Raw genomic sequence first — 17,855 nt, 5'->3', positions numbered from 1 at the left:
GTTTCTTCCTTTGGTTATGACAGTAGCCTCAAAATCCACAGAATTTTTCTTGTCAGTGCACAAAGCACTGTCACACGTATCACACAAGCACTGACATTCACCCAGAAAGAGATGTCCCAAACAGGGCTTGCATGCTCATGTGCTCAGGGACAAATTTCCCATTACACAAACAAGTTGAAAAAAAGTTTCACTGTCAGAAAGAAATAGGATACACATTTAAAAATGACTTGAACAGTAATTCTCACAGAATACTGCTGGTCAAAAATGAGAATTACTCAATTTTGAAGACGAATTTTAGTATAGCATTACTTGAGGAAACAAGATACTATCAAAAGCCTCAGAAAACTAAAAATTACCAGATTAGATAATGTTTTGACCTACTCTAGTATGGCAACTTCTGTTTTTGCAACAAAGAGATGAGGATTTTCTTAATTTCAGAGCCTGTTACTGAAGATGTATCATCAAATACTTAAATCAAGAAACATACAGAGTAAATTCTGTTTAAAATATAAAATAATATAAAACATATTAAATTGGTGTAGATAATAATGCAATACTGAAAGTTAATTACCTATTGCAATAGTTAAATCTCTTCTTAGAGCAAAACCCACTAGTCTCTGCGACTCTTTTGACATAATAACAGGAAAACCATTATAGCTGGTTTCGTTGATCAAGTTTTCTATGTCTTCAACAGTCATGTTATCCTGCGTCAGAACTGCTAAAGGTGGGTCACTTCTCCGAGGTCTCATCACATCAGCAGCCAGTGTTGTGTGGGTGAATTCTTCCTTTGCATCCAAGAAAGGATACCCATTCAGTCGGATGTGTGCTTCATAGATGCCTTCCCTACCAAAGGCATCTCCTACCCACTTACTGGTCATGACTGCAGCCATTAGGGGCACAATATATTCCAGCCCTCCTGTTAGCTCAAAGACAATAACTACCAGGGACACAGTCATTCTTGTCACACCACCTGCAAGGAAAATGATAGCCAGTAACATCTGAGTATCAGGTAACAATGATTTTAGAATTTTCTGCCTTCCTGTTGAGATCTACAAACAATCTTGACATGAAAGGTCATCTAACAAACATCCTTCTATGTAATATCAACAGAAGCAGACAGAAAATTAACACAAAACTTTTAGAAGTAAAAAAGAGCGTTTTAGGGAAAATTCACAGAAAGGGAGGTAATAAAGGGAATTGGAAATATGTACAGTTATTTAACGTAAACTAAGAATAAAACTGTGTATATCTCCATACCACATCAGGGTTAAAAATACTGCGAAATACAAAGAAATCAAGTAAGATAAGAATTTGAAAAAAAAAAAATGGAACTGATGCAAAAAAGTCACAGGTAGCAAATCAACAGCTATGTTGTTGAAAGGATTAGGAATTAAATGCTGTTGCTTAATCATAAAAGATAAACAGAATTATAAGCTGATGAAAAGAAATCTCCTTGGACAACAGAAGACACGGATTATATTACTCTTTTGTTACCATTTTTTTCTGCTAAGGTTTCTGATGCCGTATCTTCATTCAATAAAAGAATATGAAATGTCTTTCAATGCATTCATGAGTGATTCAATTTGCACTACTAAAAACCAGAATTTCAAGAACATTTTTGCAATTCATGTAGATGTAGCAGCAGATCACACCATTTCCTTCTAATAATTTTAACTGTACTTGACACTGTAAATGCTCTATATCATACATTTCAAGGAACTGATTTTTCTGACCAATGTAGTAAGGACATCTATTGATACCAAAAAGAGAAAGCAAACACTACTAAAATTTTCATATTTCTCATCATTTTAGATTTCATATTATTCCTTAGATCACAAGGATTTGAGGGTCTTATGTAGAGATGCAAACATATTATCCTGGAGGGAAGATCTTATAAGTAGATGTTCCAAAACTGCACAAGTTTATATCTCCTTTCATTTTTTTTAATAATTATTTTGATATATGAAGAAATCAGATACTTATTTGTCATATTTTATTTACCTAAGCATGCAGCAGCACCAACCATGGCATAAAGACCAGGTGTAATACAATCAGCTCCAACTTCACACCACTCCTTGAAAATGAACCAGTCATGATGGTAGTAAGCCAACTGCTCCACTGCAATTCCTACAATCCTTCCTGCTATTGCTCCAATTGCCATACTAGGTATGAACAACCCAGATGGAACCTGCAACAAAAACAGAACTGTTGTCATGCTGCTGGGAAAATACCTGACACATCACTTAACAAGTGTTTTTTTTATATTTTTATTCTGAAAGAGATGCAAAAGCTCAAACTGTCAGGTTAAAACCATGTAAAGTGACCTTGGAAGGTCAGCAGAACTTAACAGAATGCTATCGCTATCTCTGATTGACCTGATTAGCAGAAACCATTTTATGAACATGTTTGTTTATGTCTTACTGTGTTTAAGAGAAAACCTACCACCAATACAGGACCTCAAATGACACTCAGTGCCAAAAGCACAATTCTCTACCATGTGCATGTTCAGTGTGAGCAATGCTAATCATACTGAAAAGTGTTCCTAATAATTTCCTGTCTTCCTTATTCCTTCATGTTCCTCAGAGTCAACATTCACTTACTAAACAGGACTGCCTTCCTAAACTGCTTCCTGACACTGCCATAAACTAAACAGGTGATTTTTAAAAGAGGCTTTGTACTATTATTGCTGTTTCTTATAGAAATGAGGGTATATAGAATGCTAAACACTTTAAGAGAGAAAAAGGCAAGATAATCCCAACTGCAAATAGTAGGTAACAGTATAGGTTAAAGAAAAAAGAAGCTCCTACTGTCATTTTAGTTACTTAAATTTTTTTTCTGTTACTGACTAAAGCCTTGTCACACAACCACGGCCTAGTAAAATACTATTGGAAACTTGCTTTTATCAGCATATAAAGAAACTGTAGTGTATCTTTTCATCTCCTTATGAAGCTAATCTTTCCAAAAACATACTGGTACCTAAATGTCTCATTAAACTGTAAATGCTTGCTGCTGCTTCTCTTCACAGCAGTTGTTAACATCAAAATATTTTATACTGTGACCGAGGTACAGATGTGACTACAAAAAAGGAGTAGAATTTTTACTTTGTCTAAATGCACCTCATCCATTTCTTGAAGTAACATAATTAAATATTGTATTCCTGCTGTAAAAGGACAGATCATGTAATTTTTCTTGTACTGTACAGCTGTGAAAAGTAAGTGTGGTGGAATTCCAAACTATAGGTTTTTGCTGTGGTATTCGATAGCTGGTGCAGAAATGTATTTCAGAATTGTTGTTGTTGTTAGTATTATTATATTTCGTCTGTATTTATGGTTGCAAAGAAGATTTCTAACAACAAACCAAGGAAAAGCAAATATATCTTATCATTATTATTACCTTATATTTTGTCTATATTTGTGTTTGCAAAGATGACTTCTAACCAACAAACCACAGAAAAAAAAACTTTGTGTTAGACAGTCAGCAGCATGGGTTTGAGAAAAAGTTTAATAATCCTTAATTCCTACACTGAATTACCTAATATTTCAGTGTTTCCAGAGGTAATAGTCAATGATATCATTTTAGTCCAGTATTCAAATTGCACATTTATACCACTGCTGTTATTTCCCACAATTAATTATGCATCTAAGCCCCTTCCTAACTGCTAAAATCAAAATTTTTTTTACTCAGTGAAATTCTTCCTTGGAGAACAGTACAACAGTGCCCTGAAAAAAATCCTGTATTTCCAATATAATAGTAACTAAATAAATCTTTGAAACTGCTTCAGATCCTACTGTGCTAGCAATATGTCACAGAAATTCAGTCTCCATGTGGAAATTGCATTCAAATTGTTTCTGGTCCTTTGGTAATATAACTTTTTATGGACCTTTTCTTCTTTCCATCATATGCAGATAATGGTTACAAGTCTAACTCTAATTATGATTTTACAGGTCCATTTGTTCACATAAGCCCATGAATCAAAAATCACAAAGGGGAGAGGAATCCTCCCAGAGAAGTAACAAGCGAAAACAGCTAAGTTTTTCCTCTTCTCAGCTTTCTTCTCTGGGGCTTGCTACTGAGCAAGCTCAAATTCACTCCAGAGAAAAAGATTTGTTCTGTATCACATGTGTCATCTTTGGAAGAAGCAAGGATTAGGATATGGGCACAACTTTCCACTGCTTTGGTAGTGCAGCTGTGTGCCAGTCATGTTCTGAGGCAAAACCGTAACTCCTTCCCTCCTGTTGATCAGCCTTTAGACACAGTAATGAGTCTACCGATAATAAGTAGTGTAATATAGGTACAAAAGCATGAAAAGAAAAAAAAACAAATTAAAACAAACCAAAAAATGCCAATCCCCTGCCATATCAGCCTCCTGGTCTACAGCAGTAATAGCAGCAGGAATCACTCTGCCCCACTAGCAGCAGCTGGGTAGCTTTGCTCACCTCACAGGAAAGCAGTTCCTGTGGGTAAGATGTGTGTTTGTAGATGGCTACAGCTCCAGGAACAGACCTGGAGAGCCCAGCAGATCCTTTATAATGACTTAAATGACAATGTAATATTACTTATTTTCTTTTTTTTTTTTTTTCTTCTATTTTGAATTTACTTCTCTAGCAGAGATAAAGCCTAAAGCAAGTAAGTATCCTTAAAACAACATCCTGTTCTCCAGATCCTGGCTAAAATTCTAACTAACCAACATGCTTTAAAGCTTCCAAGAGATTCATGTGGCACAGTTCCATCAATGACAGCAACAGGACTCCTTGCCTATTAGCAAAGTAATAAATATATTCTCACAACTTCACAAAAATATTTCCACCATGCTGAAGTTCTGAGAAAATGAACCAAACCCAAATGAAGTATAAACTCTCCCATTCTGTAAACCAGTGAACTGTAATATGCAGTGTGACCTTGTAGTGAAAACCCCATGCAAAAGAGCCAGATGCATATAAACACATGAATGGCTAAATAATGTCCTAGATATAAATGAAACACAGTAAGTGAATACAGAACTAAACAACGGATGGAAGCAGTCACATCACAGAACACTGTCCAAATTACAGACCTAAGGAAGACCAGCATTTAAACCACACACTCTAAGATTCCTCTTACCCACCAACCAACATATAGAACATAACTTGAAATAACAAACTGCAACATCTTCTAAAATATCAAAACATGAGAAAAGCAACATGATGTTACTGTTCTATCAGTTACAGAATAGTTGAGGTTGAAGATGACCGCCCCAGATTGCTCAAGCAAAGTCACCTACAGCAGGCTGTCAGGCTTGCAACCAGTCAAGGTATGAGTATTTCCAAGGATGTTCTCTCCAAAGCATATTCCAATGATCAAACACCCTCACAGAAAGTGTTTTCTTATGCATGCTGTTACATGGAACAGCAACTTACACAGAAAAGTTAAAGCAAATTTAAACACAAATCCTGCTAAGTAGTTTGCAAAAAAATTATGAAGGGAGCCTGACAAGACAGAAAATGATGAAGCCACGACAGTTATACATCATCATTCAGAAAACAGCCACAGACTGGGGAGAAGCTGAAGCCACCTCCAAAACAGATCTATGAAACAACTGGGAAAACCAAAATTTACACAGTTTGTAATGGAGAAAAAATTCCCATGACAGTCACATGAACAAAGCCCACTTTCTCCTCATGACATGCAGTACTGGCAAATACAGCAAAAGAAATCATCATCTCTCTTTACTATCTACAGTAATTACATTTATGTAAAAACAGTGAGGACAGTGGATATAAGAATTACCACCAATGAGTGGCGTAAGGGATACAGTCGATTCTTCGTCCAAGTAACAGGACTAGGGAACCTGAGTAGTTATGCTGAACTTTGCTCTTGGAAATTTTAGCATCATCCCTTATTGCTTAATCAGGCCCATACAAACTGCCATCCATCCACACACTTACTGGTCCCTACTGCATTTAGCATGTTTCTATTCAGATGAACAAAAGGCTATTCTGAATTAAATTAAAGTTAATACTGTTTGCTACAAGACTTGCTTATTAATATAAACCAAAAGAAAAAAGACCTTTTTTTAAAATAAATAACATGAAAAAAACAAACAAAGCTTCTAGCTTTGAGAGATGGGAAATGAGAAAGGCAATAATTAAATGATCACGGCAAATAAGACATTCTACTACTGCAGTCACACTTACCTTGATACCAAAAGTGAAGACTGTCATGATTATTTTAAATATGAGTGCTAAACACAACTGCCATATAGCTGAATAGACTCCAGTGCCTGCTGGACGGTCAGGAATATCGTCTACAATTTTGCTTGCATTCATATCATTTCTGTAGTCACAGAGCGAGGAGGATTCTAATGGCCCACAGTCTGTGAAGAGCTCCTTAATAAGCTCACTGGTGTTGAGCCTTGTATATGGATTAGGAAATGCAATCACAGCTGTTATTGCTGCAACAATAATAACCTCCAGGACAGGATACTTCCCAAATTTTGTAGATTTGCGTCGGCGACACCATGCAATATTTGCTCGAATGAAAAATGCTCCCCAGAGCCCACCAAATACTCCCAGGAGAATAAAAGGAAGCAGTTCAAAAAGGTACCAAGGAGTGTGATATTCCACATAAAAAAGAACTAGGCGGCTATTACCAAAAGGATTGATGGACCTTAAAACAAATGCAGCTACTAAAGCAGCAAAAAACGATCTCCATAAAGTTTTCAGTGGGAAATAGTAACTGACCTGCAAGAAACAATACAAGAGAATTATTAGTGATTCAATTAAAAACCTGGCAAGACAGGTTTATGCATGTGTTAGAATACTGCTGCTCATATGGTATAAGCTAAAAAAAAAATATTCCTATCACTTGGAGCACTGGCACTCTAGCAGATTCTACATTTTTAGAAAGCTCAACAAGTCAGATTTAAAGTCAATACTACAGCAATGTTGAAAACCACTGCTCCTTTAAATCTGTTAGAAAATTATGTACTGCAATTTATGCTTAGAAGCTGCTCTGCTTTTTGTCTCTTATCAGCCTTCATGAGAACCAGAGCGTGTATGTACTAGCTGCACTCTCTTGTTTTAGTTTTCCTGATAATATTTTCATCTCCTTTCAACTATATTTAAAGGTTTCTTGCAGATCTATTCTTATTAAGAAGCATGATTAAAACTAATAAAAAAAACCAAACTAAAGGCCTCAAAACAGAACATGCAATTTCATTCTTAAGCCCCACATAGCCTGATTTGAATTTTGAGACAGTTTTCTTCTGCATTTTTCTGGCAACAGAGGAATTCCTCAAAATCCCCTAAGAACATAACAAAATAATACATGAAAGAATATTTTCCCTAATTTTCAATTCAGAGATTTTTAGGGTTTTAGTTGTTTTTAAAAATGCCACAGATAGAAATAACATTCTTACATATTTTGAAAATTACAATTAAAACGCAATTTTAATGCATAATGCATAAAGCATTTTTTGGAGAAGAGAATTTGCTTGCTTTGGAGTTAAGTTTTATAGTACATTTATCCTGTCAATAATTATCATATTCAACTGTGTTTAGTGTTTGAAGCTCTAAGTAATGGTTAAAAACTTGATTTACAAAACTATCCAATAAGTTTCTAAAGCCTTTTTCAAAAATTTAGAGCCCTATTTTTTTTTTTTTCAGAATAAATTCCTAAACTGAAAAGCTGCTGTCTTTATCTGTATGTAAACTATAATTATAAACAGACTCAGCCCTTTTCCAGAATAAAATAATTGAGAATAAAGTAAAGCTGACATTCATTCAAAACAAAGGAAAAAGTATCTTTAGGAGTTTGCTGGTAACAGGACTCTTGGCTTTGAAATAAGGGTCCAAAAACAATTTCCTTCTTAGGAGAGACTCTTAAAGCAGCAGCTTAAAGGAGTCTGAGATTATTTAAACTAAGAGAGATTTTAAAAAATACTTATTCTTCAGTGCCATCTCTTGACATACCTCCTCCAGACTGAAAAGGACTCCACCAATTGGGGCACCAAAGGCTACAGAAACTCCTGCTGCTGAGGCAGCTGACAACACCTGGAAAAGAATAAAGGTGAGGGGGTTTCTTGCAGTCTATGCTGTAAACATGAGCAACAGAATCTCATTATAGCTATAAGCTAAGTTTGCTGATGATGCCACCAACTCTCTCGAGGGACAGGAGGCCTTGCAGAAGGATTTAGACAGTTTGAGGTCCTGAACAATGATTAATGGGATGAAATTTAATGCGTCCAAATGCTGCACACCTAGGATGAAGTAACACCAGGCTCAAGTCTAAATTGAGAGCAGAATGGCTGAACAGCAGCTCTGCCAAGACAAATCCAGGGGTGCTGGTCAGCAGCAGCTCAGTGTGGGTCAGCAGGGGCTGCCCTGGGACCCAGAGGGCAAAACCCCATCCTGGGGTGCATCAAGCACAGCACGAGCAGACAACCAACAGAGGTGACTGTCCCGCTGCATTCAGCCTTGGGGGGCCTCACCCTGAGTGCTCTGTGCAGTTCTGGGCCCCACATGTCAAGAACACCAAAGTCCTTGGCTATGCGGCATCCAGAGGACAGAAACAAAGCTGGTGACAAGGATGGACAGAGTATCTGAGAACTAGTTTGGAGAGAAGGAGGCTGGAGTAGAGATTGCCCTGCAGTTCATGGCAAAGCCCATGGTGACACAGATTGTTTCCCCGCAGACCATGGAGGACCATGGCAGAGCAGACCTTCACCCCATAGCCCATGCCAGAGCAAGCTCCTGGCAAGAGCCATGGCCTGAGAAAAGGAGCCCAAGCAGGAGCAGGGGTTTCTTGCAAGCACTGCAGCCTGTGGGTGATCCAGGATGGGGCAGTCCTGAATGGCTGTACCTTGTGGAAAGGACCCATGCTGAAGGTATTTGTGAGGGACTGTCTCCCGTGGGTGGGGCCCCATATTGGAGCAGAGAAAAGAGTATCAAGAGAAAGGAGCAGCATAGACAAAGTATCCCTTTGTGCACTTTGGGATAGAAGAGTTAGGAGTGAAGCTGAGTCTTTCAAGAAGGGACTGTGGGGGCAAGATACATTTAGTTTTGTTTTCATTTCTTACTACTGTACTATTGGCAGTCAAGTAACTTTCCTTAAGACTAGTCTGCTTGGCCTGTAATAATAAATGGTGAGGAATGTCCCAGTCGTCACCTTGACCTCTGAGCTTTTCATCTTACTCTCTCCTGCTGTCCTGCCAGCACAGAGGGGTGAGAGAACTCCTTGGCTGGCACCAACCCACCACACTCTCATTGACAACAGCAAAATGAAACAGGGCAGAAAACAATGCTGTCACCAGGAACACTTTGCTCATGGGTTCAGAGTACTCTGCTGTCCTCACAATTGAAGACAATCATCAATTACCAAAATGTAGAGACAAGTACAGAAAGAATTTAAATAAAATCAAACGATCTCTGAGGTGGAAAAAATACAAACTGACTCTGTCATGGAAATTATTTATCGGTGAGAATGCTGGGGATAATACATTGTTTTTAACATAATAAATAACTATTGGCAATGACTAAACACTGTCCAAGAGAACAAATTACGTATTTTAAACAAATCAGTGCAAATGCACCAATATTCAGTAAATTCTGGAAATGATTTTTCAAGAACTCACCTCTCTTTTTTTAGCTTCATTTGTACTGTATTTTGGAAAGAGGTAGGAAAAAATATTCCCACAGCAGCAGGCAACATGTACCAAAGGACCCTCTTTTCCTAAACTCAAACCTGATGCAACAGCCAAGACTAAAGTAATTGTTTTTATCATCAAAGTCCACTTCCCCAAGTAACCTCTGATGATGAAGCCGCTCAAAATAGTTTTTATCTGGAAGAAATAAAAAACTGTATCTGTTATTGCATTCTTCACTTTTCAGAAAATAATGAATCCTTTAATTTTAGCTGCAGAACTTCAAAACCAGCCTTTGCAAATGACTAACTTTGTCACACTTTAAAACATTTATCATTCAGATTGCCACACTCAGTCTATCTACTTACTTGCAACTTACTCTGAAACTGGATAGTGACATACAACTACATTATCAATTACATTTAGCAAAAAATTAATCAGCAGCAGTTTCTAAAACTGGGTTCAGTAATTTCTGATGTAAATTGTTGAGCTAAAGGCAGAAAATTTCCAAAGGAAAAATAAACCTGCAAAAATCATTGCATTACTACTATTCTAGCAATATCTCAACTTGCACCAATATCACCTGTGTTCTCTCTATGTTTTACTGTCACTGCATAAAAATCAACAGTAGATTTCTTCACATAAAGATGGAAAAGATCAGCCTATCTCCACCAGAAAAAAATGTGCCACTTTTCAAAGCTATTACTGTGCTTAAGAATGCTATATTGCCCTGGAAAATATGCCCATATAGAGTAAATAACATACAGCTATCATAGGACAACATATCCATAAATAGGCTGTACACAAAACACTGGGCAGCTGTGTCTAGAAAGTAAAGATAGCTGGATTTGAAAACCAATTTAAGATAGCATTTCTTCTGGAATAATGACACAGGACTACTCCAGGCTTAAACAGTGGGGATAAAAAACCTGAGTATTTACAGAAAAACTGAAGAAGACTGACCAGAACTGATTTGACTTCGAATTTTTCTCTCCCATTCTGTGGATAGTAGCAGACAGCAATTATAAACAGTAAGTTTTTGAGGATACTACACATTTCACATTGTGACCATCCATTGGTATGTGCTAGTTAAGGCAAATAAGCCATTGCAACAAAAGACTGATTGCTCTATTAAACGACCTATACATATTGTATCAATGAGTCACTGCTCTCTTATCACCATAGGGAGGGTGTGGATTAGGGGAGGTTTGGAAATCATTCTTCAGAAGTGTACTAATCCAAATTTCTTAAAAAGTGGTCCTGACAGAAGCAAAATCTACTAACTCAGGAGACCCTTTTAACTTCGGGGTATTTTCTCAGAAACAATTAGCACGATTACATGTTTTCAGTTTGAATGCTTGTATTAATATATTTCTCCAAAGGCACAGGATGGGTCCTCTTCCTTCCCCTGACTCACTAAGGCAGCACTAATCTACATATTAATATGAAACACCTATTTTAGAGATACATACATATATATATGCTAGTTAGACCTCACCTCAGGTATCCCTGAGCCACAGGCGTAGGGAGCAAATACCTTCACCAGAGAAACTGCTAAGAAGGCAAAGCTCAATGCCCAGAAAATGTACATTATGTAGTTCATTATGTAGGAACCTGGGCCCTAAAAGCAAAAACAAGAAGTCAGAAAATGGATTTGACATTGGAGCAAAATCACTACTTAAAATAATCCAGATGTACTCCTGCCTCAAGTACATTTATACACACATTTTGAGGCACAGTAATTATTGCCGAGAGTTTTGTTTGAAAAGCATAGTCATGAAACACTGCAAATCAGCACAGACTGGGTTATAAAAGGTATAAAGTGTCCTTACACTTCATCTTAAAAAGAAAAAACTGGTATATTTTTTAATAGCTAATAGCAGCTAAAATCTAGTGAATATCCAGTAAATCTTCCTTATCTAAAAAAAGTGGTAGAAAAAATGAAACAAATCTATTCTTAGTTATTAGAGAACACCATAAATTGATTTAATTTACATACAGCTATGTTCAAGAATAGAAATTCTCACATTTACAGTTCCATATTCTCATAACTTCCTTACATCTGCAATACTCCAAGGCCCCCTGCAGTTCATGAAATACACATTCATTACACTATAATCTATTAATCATTTCAAATGCTGGAAAATGACACAGACAGTACAACCCAAATTCATGTTTAGAACCCTAACCTTAAGACCATTATTTTCTTTCCTTATTCAGCCAAGCTGTTGAACAAGACCATCAAAAAATACTCACTTCTGCTTGTCCAATTATTAGTTCTGCCCATGTCTTCCACTGCGGACATTTATCTCTCTCTTCAAATGTGGTCTCATTTGAGCCCCAACAACACTGTTCATGGTTAAACCACAAAGCACTAAGGCAAATGCCTTCCTTTAAGTCAGTCATCCAGTCAGCAGCTATGTCAATTAATCCTGCCAATGCCCCTGTTGCAGAAACAGGTTTGTTTTAATGTTCTGATAAAAAGAAATAACACACATAGCTAAAATGAAGGTATGTGCTTCTGTTAACTGATGTACATTGTGATTACAGTAAACTTAATTAAATAGACATTTAATATACTACTGATTTCCAGGATTATATCCTGTTTCCATTACAGTATAACTAATATTTGCTGAAGAATTAAGTACTTTGTATGTTTCTCAAGTTAAATGAGATTTTTTTTTTCTTTCTTTTTTTTCCTATACCACAGTTCTCCAACACTGGAAGTCCACTGAAACCAAGAGTGAGAAGTAAAAATAGAACTGTTACTTTTTTGTGATGGAGCAGTTTATATTGCACCAAGCCTGCTGGAAAGAGATGGGATTCACCTGTCTAAAAGGTGGAAAAGGATTCTAGCCCGCGTCTTGGCAAGTCAAAAGCAGTATTCCGTTAGAACAGAATTTCAACCAAATTATTAAAACACATAAATATAAGATCTCCTTGTAACTGAACTCAAGGTTGTACCATTTAAGATCTTCTAGACATACAAGAAAAGGCATCTGAGACTGAAAACCCTACCAGTGTTCAAGACCAGAATTTGCTCACTTTGTTGCTCAGAAACAGAATAAAGGAATTTTAATAAACAGCAGCTTAGGAGGTTGAAAACATGACACTGCACGTTCCCACTGAAATTATCAGAAACAATTTCCAGTAATTATACATTCCTGGTTTGTGCATCCAGAAGTATATAAATATGTTACAAACTTTGCATATATATTTATATGGAATCTGTAAAAGTGATTATGTATATACCTAAGTAGTAATTACACTGTTACCATGATTTTCAATAGGCATAGCCTTACTCCACAACTAATTTTCTTAACATTTAATCTAATATGGGTGTTTGTGACTTTTCCTTCCTGCAGGTTTTAGTCACCCCAAACTAAACCAACAGAAAAAGGAGCAGCACTGCCTGACTCCTGGGCCACAAACTATTTGATGGTTTTAGTTGTAAAATTAATTCTAAAATACATTAAGAAGGAAAGAGAGAATTTAAGTATCAGTCAACAAACTACCTGCTAAAATCAGTATTTTCTCTGGAAAAAGTAAAGGTCTGTCTGTAAAGGTACGACAAACATATAACTAGAATTCACTAATCTATAAACACATGCTTTACAAGGAAATGTGCTTACCAAAACTACACATATACCAGAGCTACTTTTACAAGCAACATTTTCACAAGAAAACCTACAGGTAAAAACCAAAATTTTACAGAAAGGAAAAACATAAATCTCAATTACAGGATTAAAGAACATTGATAGTTTAGTAGGTGGAAGTTCAAAAACAGTTGAGAAACTCTCTCTAACTTCAGTGAGGATTTTGGTTCCCGTTTGATCAGTAAACCCTCACCTCAAAATGGTGAAACCTGTAAATCAAGATAGACAACTTTTTTCTTCCCTTATGGAATTGGTGCAGTAGACTGAACCAGCTCTTAGCTGGGTTGGTGGAGAACAAAGGAAAAATACAATGACTATACTCGCTGACAAATATAAGAAAATAATCCTTTTTGTTTTCATTTACCTGATGCCAAACCAGTTAATGTGACTACCAACCATCCTGACCATGCATCGTACAAACTTTTTGTCATCTCCCATGCTGATTCTTTCTTCTTGCTGTTAATCTGCAAAGAGAAATCAGTATGTGGAGTTGTATGTATTCGGGTAATACAAATAATGAAAAAAAAAAGGAAGTATGACAAATTGCATGATGCAAGGTGCAGGCAAATAAACTCTCTTGAAACTACAAGTGTTCTGCTTGTATTTAGTGCTTTACATAGATAAATTAGCCATCGAGAAACTGACAGAGAAACATATATTTGCTTAATTTAAATAATTAAAATCCAGGACATACATTATTAGAAGTGATTACTTTCTATGGCATGCATCTAAAACGTGAATTGTAACATTATTTCCCCCTATAGACTAAAGATTTTTTGAACCTCAATTACACTGTTTGCATACTAATAATAAGATATTTCATATGATTCAAATTCCAAAACTTCTACTTCAAATATGAACATCTTTATCTTTAGACTAAAAACCACATAAGAGTAAAATAAAACAAATAATTGGATAACTACCCTATGGTACTTCTAGACAACTATTAATAATGACATGTGAAGTTATTGTACTGAAAAAGTTGCTATTCTTATTTTATTCTTATTTACTCTGTGCACCTAGCTGCAGTGGCACAGACACACTTGTGCCAGTATAAAAGCATCTACAGTCAGTATGAAAATACATCTACACTGGAAAATAGCCTTAAATATACTAGCATGCAAAAAATGCAGTACTTTAAAAATGGTACTTGGGTGACAGGGACCTATTCCCACTCTATTAAATTCCTGCTTCCTTTCCAAGTTTTAATAATGCTGCAAGACTGCAGGTATCCAACTAAGCAGTGCTTTTTAAACAGTATAACAGTAATCAAGTTGTTCTAACTGATGCAACTATGTACAAATTTACAGTATGTGCTACTAATCAGGCCTTAACTCCAACATCCAACCAAAAAAGTATTGTTATTTATCTCAAGTACCCTTCTGTGCCTTTCTCTGTCTTTGCACTTCTCTCGAACCCAGTCGATGGTATGGAAGTCATCGTATGTTCCTACTCCAGGAATTGGCTCATCCAGAAGGTCCAGTAAATGTGTTGAACTGTTGATATTTCCTCCATTTGTCATTGTATAATGAGTTCCTGCAGCAGAGAAACACAGGAATAAATTAATTCTACAATACATGTAGTCACACTAAGCTCATAGCACAAAAAAATTCTGGACACTTAATTAAGACACCTTCCATAATATGCATATTGTATTGTCATTAGGTCTCTCAATGTTGCATGCCACTCCTTTTTACTGTCATTCAGCTGTAAGTTAAATTTGTGTGTTAGTGACTCTGTGTTTCCATTGGTTAAACAGGAATGTCCTAGCCACCCTATTGTTCCGTTTTGTGTACAGAGTCCAGAAAAACTTCAATAGAAACAACTGGAAAAAAAGAGCAGCTTTGACACACATTTAACTTGAAGTTTATTTCAGTTTATGAACTACCAGAGGAAAATCTGTTTGTACAAAAACAAAGCAAGGATGATAAGCTAGAAAGTTCACAGTACCTTCATATGTTACCTGTTATTTCTAAATATACATTCAATTGATTACCAATCTCTCCCACACATCTAAACCAAACCTAAAATATATTATTAACATATTGTAAGTGCAGCTAAAAAGCAACAAAAAGCCAAACAAATACTCATGTTTTGTTTGTTTTGGTTTTTTTTCAGGTAAATCACAGAACAGTCCTCAGTCATGAAGAATTTGAAATATTGGATAAAGAAAGTATCTTCTGCTAATTTGTCATCACAAGCGGCTTGCAGAGCAACAGACTCACTAATATTTACTGCACTGATGAAAATAAGAAGAGCAAGAGGGATACTGAGAAGTTTTCCATTTTCAAAAGTGAATAAAGAAAGTTTTACTTTTTTTAAGCTTTCAAATTTCAAAAACTCTGTAATATACTGACTTTTTTTTCTTAGTTCTCACTTGTCTAAGAACAAAATAATTTGCCCAACAGTATATGGCACACCAGAGTAATCTCTATTCATAAAGACGTAGGCTCAAGTTGACCAAGGCTTCTATTAGTTCAGACAGACACCAGAACTCATTTCACTAGATTGACACTGGGATGTTCAGATAGGTGGGGATTTTTTAAGCTGGGTTTTTTGTTTCATTTTGTGGTTTTGAGGGGGGCTTTTTTTGTGTATTTTTCTTTAGTTGGCTGGTTTTGGTTGGTTTTTTTGTTGTTGTTGTTGGTTGGTTGGTTTTTTTAATTCCAGGCTTCTTTACTTAAGCTTCTTGGCATTGTCAACAGAAATTTCCAACTAACCAAAAAACCAAAACTAACAAACAAAAAGCTTGTCAAAGGACCTACCTGTAAACTTCCAAATGCTACAAATGATCAGTTCACCAGCCCAAGCCCTCACAACAACTCACAATTAGATTCATACATAAGTAAAATGTGCCATTTCCCTTTACAAATGTGAATTCTAAGATCTTGAAGAACCTGGCATTACACTCTGAACAAAGTGGTGCCTCAGTCATCTATTGCTTAAGAGGTCAGGTTGATGCCTACTATACAATACATTGTTTATTTCGGACATTTTATTAGTGGTAAAAGACAAAACAAGAAAATAATACAAAGTTCATATTAAGACAAAATGTAATCAGTAATTTTCAAGATACGCAAACAACTATTTTTACAAACTGTATAAAGATTAAAAGTACAGAAGACAATGCAAATGTAGCAGACAGCTCCCCAATAACACTAATACCAATCTCTTATACGAGCACGGGTGCCATCTTTAGCTTAATACTTTTTTCCCCAATCTATGCCATACTAAACTCCCACTCATCTATTTCCCATAGCTAAGCCCTGTAAATCTCTTCTCAAAGCTGCTGCTAGTCTCTCTTAAGACAGTCTTAACAAAGCATTACCTATGCTTCCATTAATAAAAGGCTAACAACAACAACAATTTAAATCAGATTTGCTAATAGAGGTGATTGTGAAAACATTGCTTTAGGATAAGGGGTTCAATTCTCTTGCCATTTTCAATTCTCCCAACTAGAAGTCTAAGATCCATGTGTGGCTAGCTGAAAGGGCAAGGTGATCTTGTGGAAGAGATACAGAATTCACAGTGTAATAACTAGTTTAGCTCTCAAAATTAAGACAGAAACAGAATACATTATTAAAATACTATTTTTACATGAAAACAGCTTCCTTTGGCAAAGCAAGGGGACATAAATTAACCTCACCCACAGCTTAATTATTAATCTTACAATGTGATCACACAGTTTCCTGAGCCTGAATGAGTAGAGTTGGGCAAAAGATTGTCTTTGCTCTGGAGGAGTTGGTTTTATGCCCTGCTATGTATGAAGCAATATCAAACTACAAGGAGCATGCAATCCTATGCCACAGAAGGCAAAGGAAAGTTGAGATTGTAAATGTATCACAAACAGTAACAGATTATTTTATGCATATCACAAGGTGCTAAATTGGAATTCCCTCCAGAGGATTATCAGAGATGCCACCATCAGAGACAGCACTATATTCATTGAACCTAACCCATAGCAGAATTTGGACTAGACTACAAAGGATGGTCACCGTCATAGATACAGTAAAATTCCCACTGAAACTATGTCAAGTTCCTACTTTGCCAACAGTTGCTGGCACACCAAAGACTGGGATATAAGTGATTATTGTATGATGAGGAAGAGGCACAGAAGAAGATAAGAAGCTAAAGAGGAGCTTTTCTTGAACACAGAGCTGCCATGAGTGCCTGATGCAATAGCTGAATAGCTGGAATAGCTGTAATCTTGTACCAAGTAAGAAAACAGGCAGCAGCGTGCATGGTAGAAGGGCATCCTTAGAGGATCATGAAGAGGACATCTCCACAAAATCTGATGCACTGTATCTAAGACACAGAAGTCTGAGATGATATTCTCCTGCTAGTATTAAGATCTATGTAACACTGTTCCAGAGGAGATTTTAGAGAAATGTACTTTTACTAAGACTCAACACTCTTCCAAGCTTTCGCTTCCCTTTCTACCCTTCCTTCTCTAGCATTTCACAAGCAAGGTGCTCCTTTCAGCTATGAAGATAATGATTCTCAACAGCATAAACACACAAATTCTCATTATTTACTCCCAGCTCCAAAGTGTCATTAAATATATTTTCAATGTTAAACCC

At 36.4% G+C, this 17,855-nt stretch overlaps 1 protein-coding gene across 7 annotated transcripts in view; it reads right to left on the bottom strand.

The window, feature by feature from the left end:
• Positions 1-17,855, bottom strand: part of CLCN3 (chloride voltage-gated channel 3) — a 60,730-nt gene that overhangs the window by 8,014 nt on the left and 34,861 nt on the right. For all 7 annotated transcript variants that reach the window (XM_058838981.1, XM_058838986.1, XM_058838985.1 and 4 more), the window contains 9 exons: positions 14,654-14,811; positions 13,640-13,739; positions 11,876-12,063; positions 11,118-11,240; positions 9,611-9,817; positions 7,950-8,030; positions 6,174-6,719; positions 2,002-2,188; positions 572-970 (listed from right to left, as the gene is read on the bottom strand). In XM_058838981.1, coding sequence (XP_058694964.1) covers positions 572-970; positions 2,002-2,188; positions 6,174-6,719; positions 7,950-8,030; positions 9,611-9,817; positions 11,118-11,240; positions 11,876-12,063; positions 13,640-13,739; positions 14,654-14,811 — 1,989 coding nt within the window. The remainder of the gene's footprint in view (positions 1-571; positions 971-2,001; positions 2,189-6,173; positions 6,720-7,949; positions 8,031-9,610; positions 9,818-11,117; positions 11,241-11,875; positions 12,064-13,639; positions 13,740-14,653; positions 14,812-17,855) is intronic.

The sequence above is a fragment of the Poecile atricapillus genome, chromosome 4 (assembly GCF_030490865.1).
Source record: "Poecile atricapillus isolate bPoeAtr1 chromosome 4, bPoeAtr1.hap1, whole genome shotgun sequence".
Lineage (NCBI taxonomy): Eukaryota > Metazoa > Chordata > Aves > Passeriformes > Paridae > Poecile > Poecile atricapillus.
This window is presented reverse-complemented; position numbering and strand designations above follow the sequence as displayed.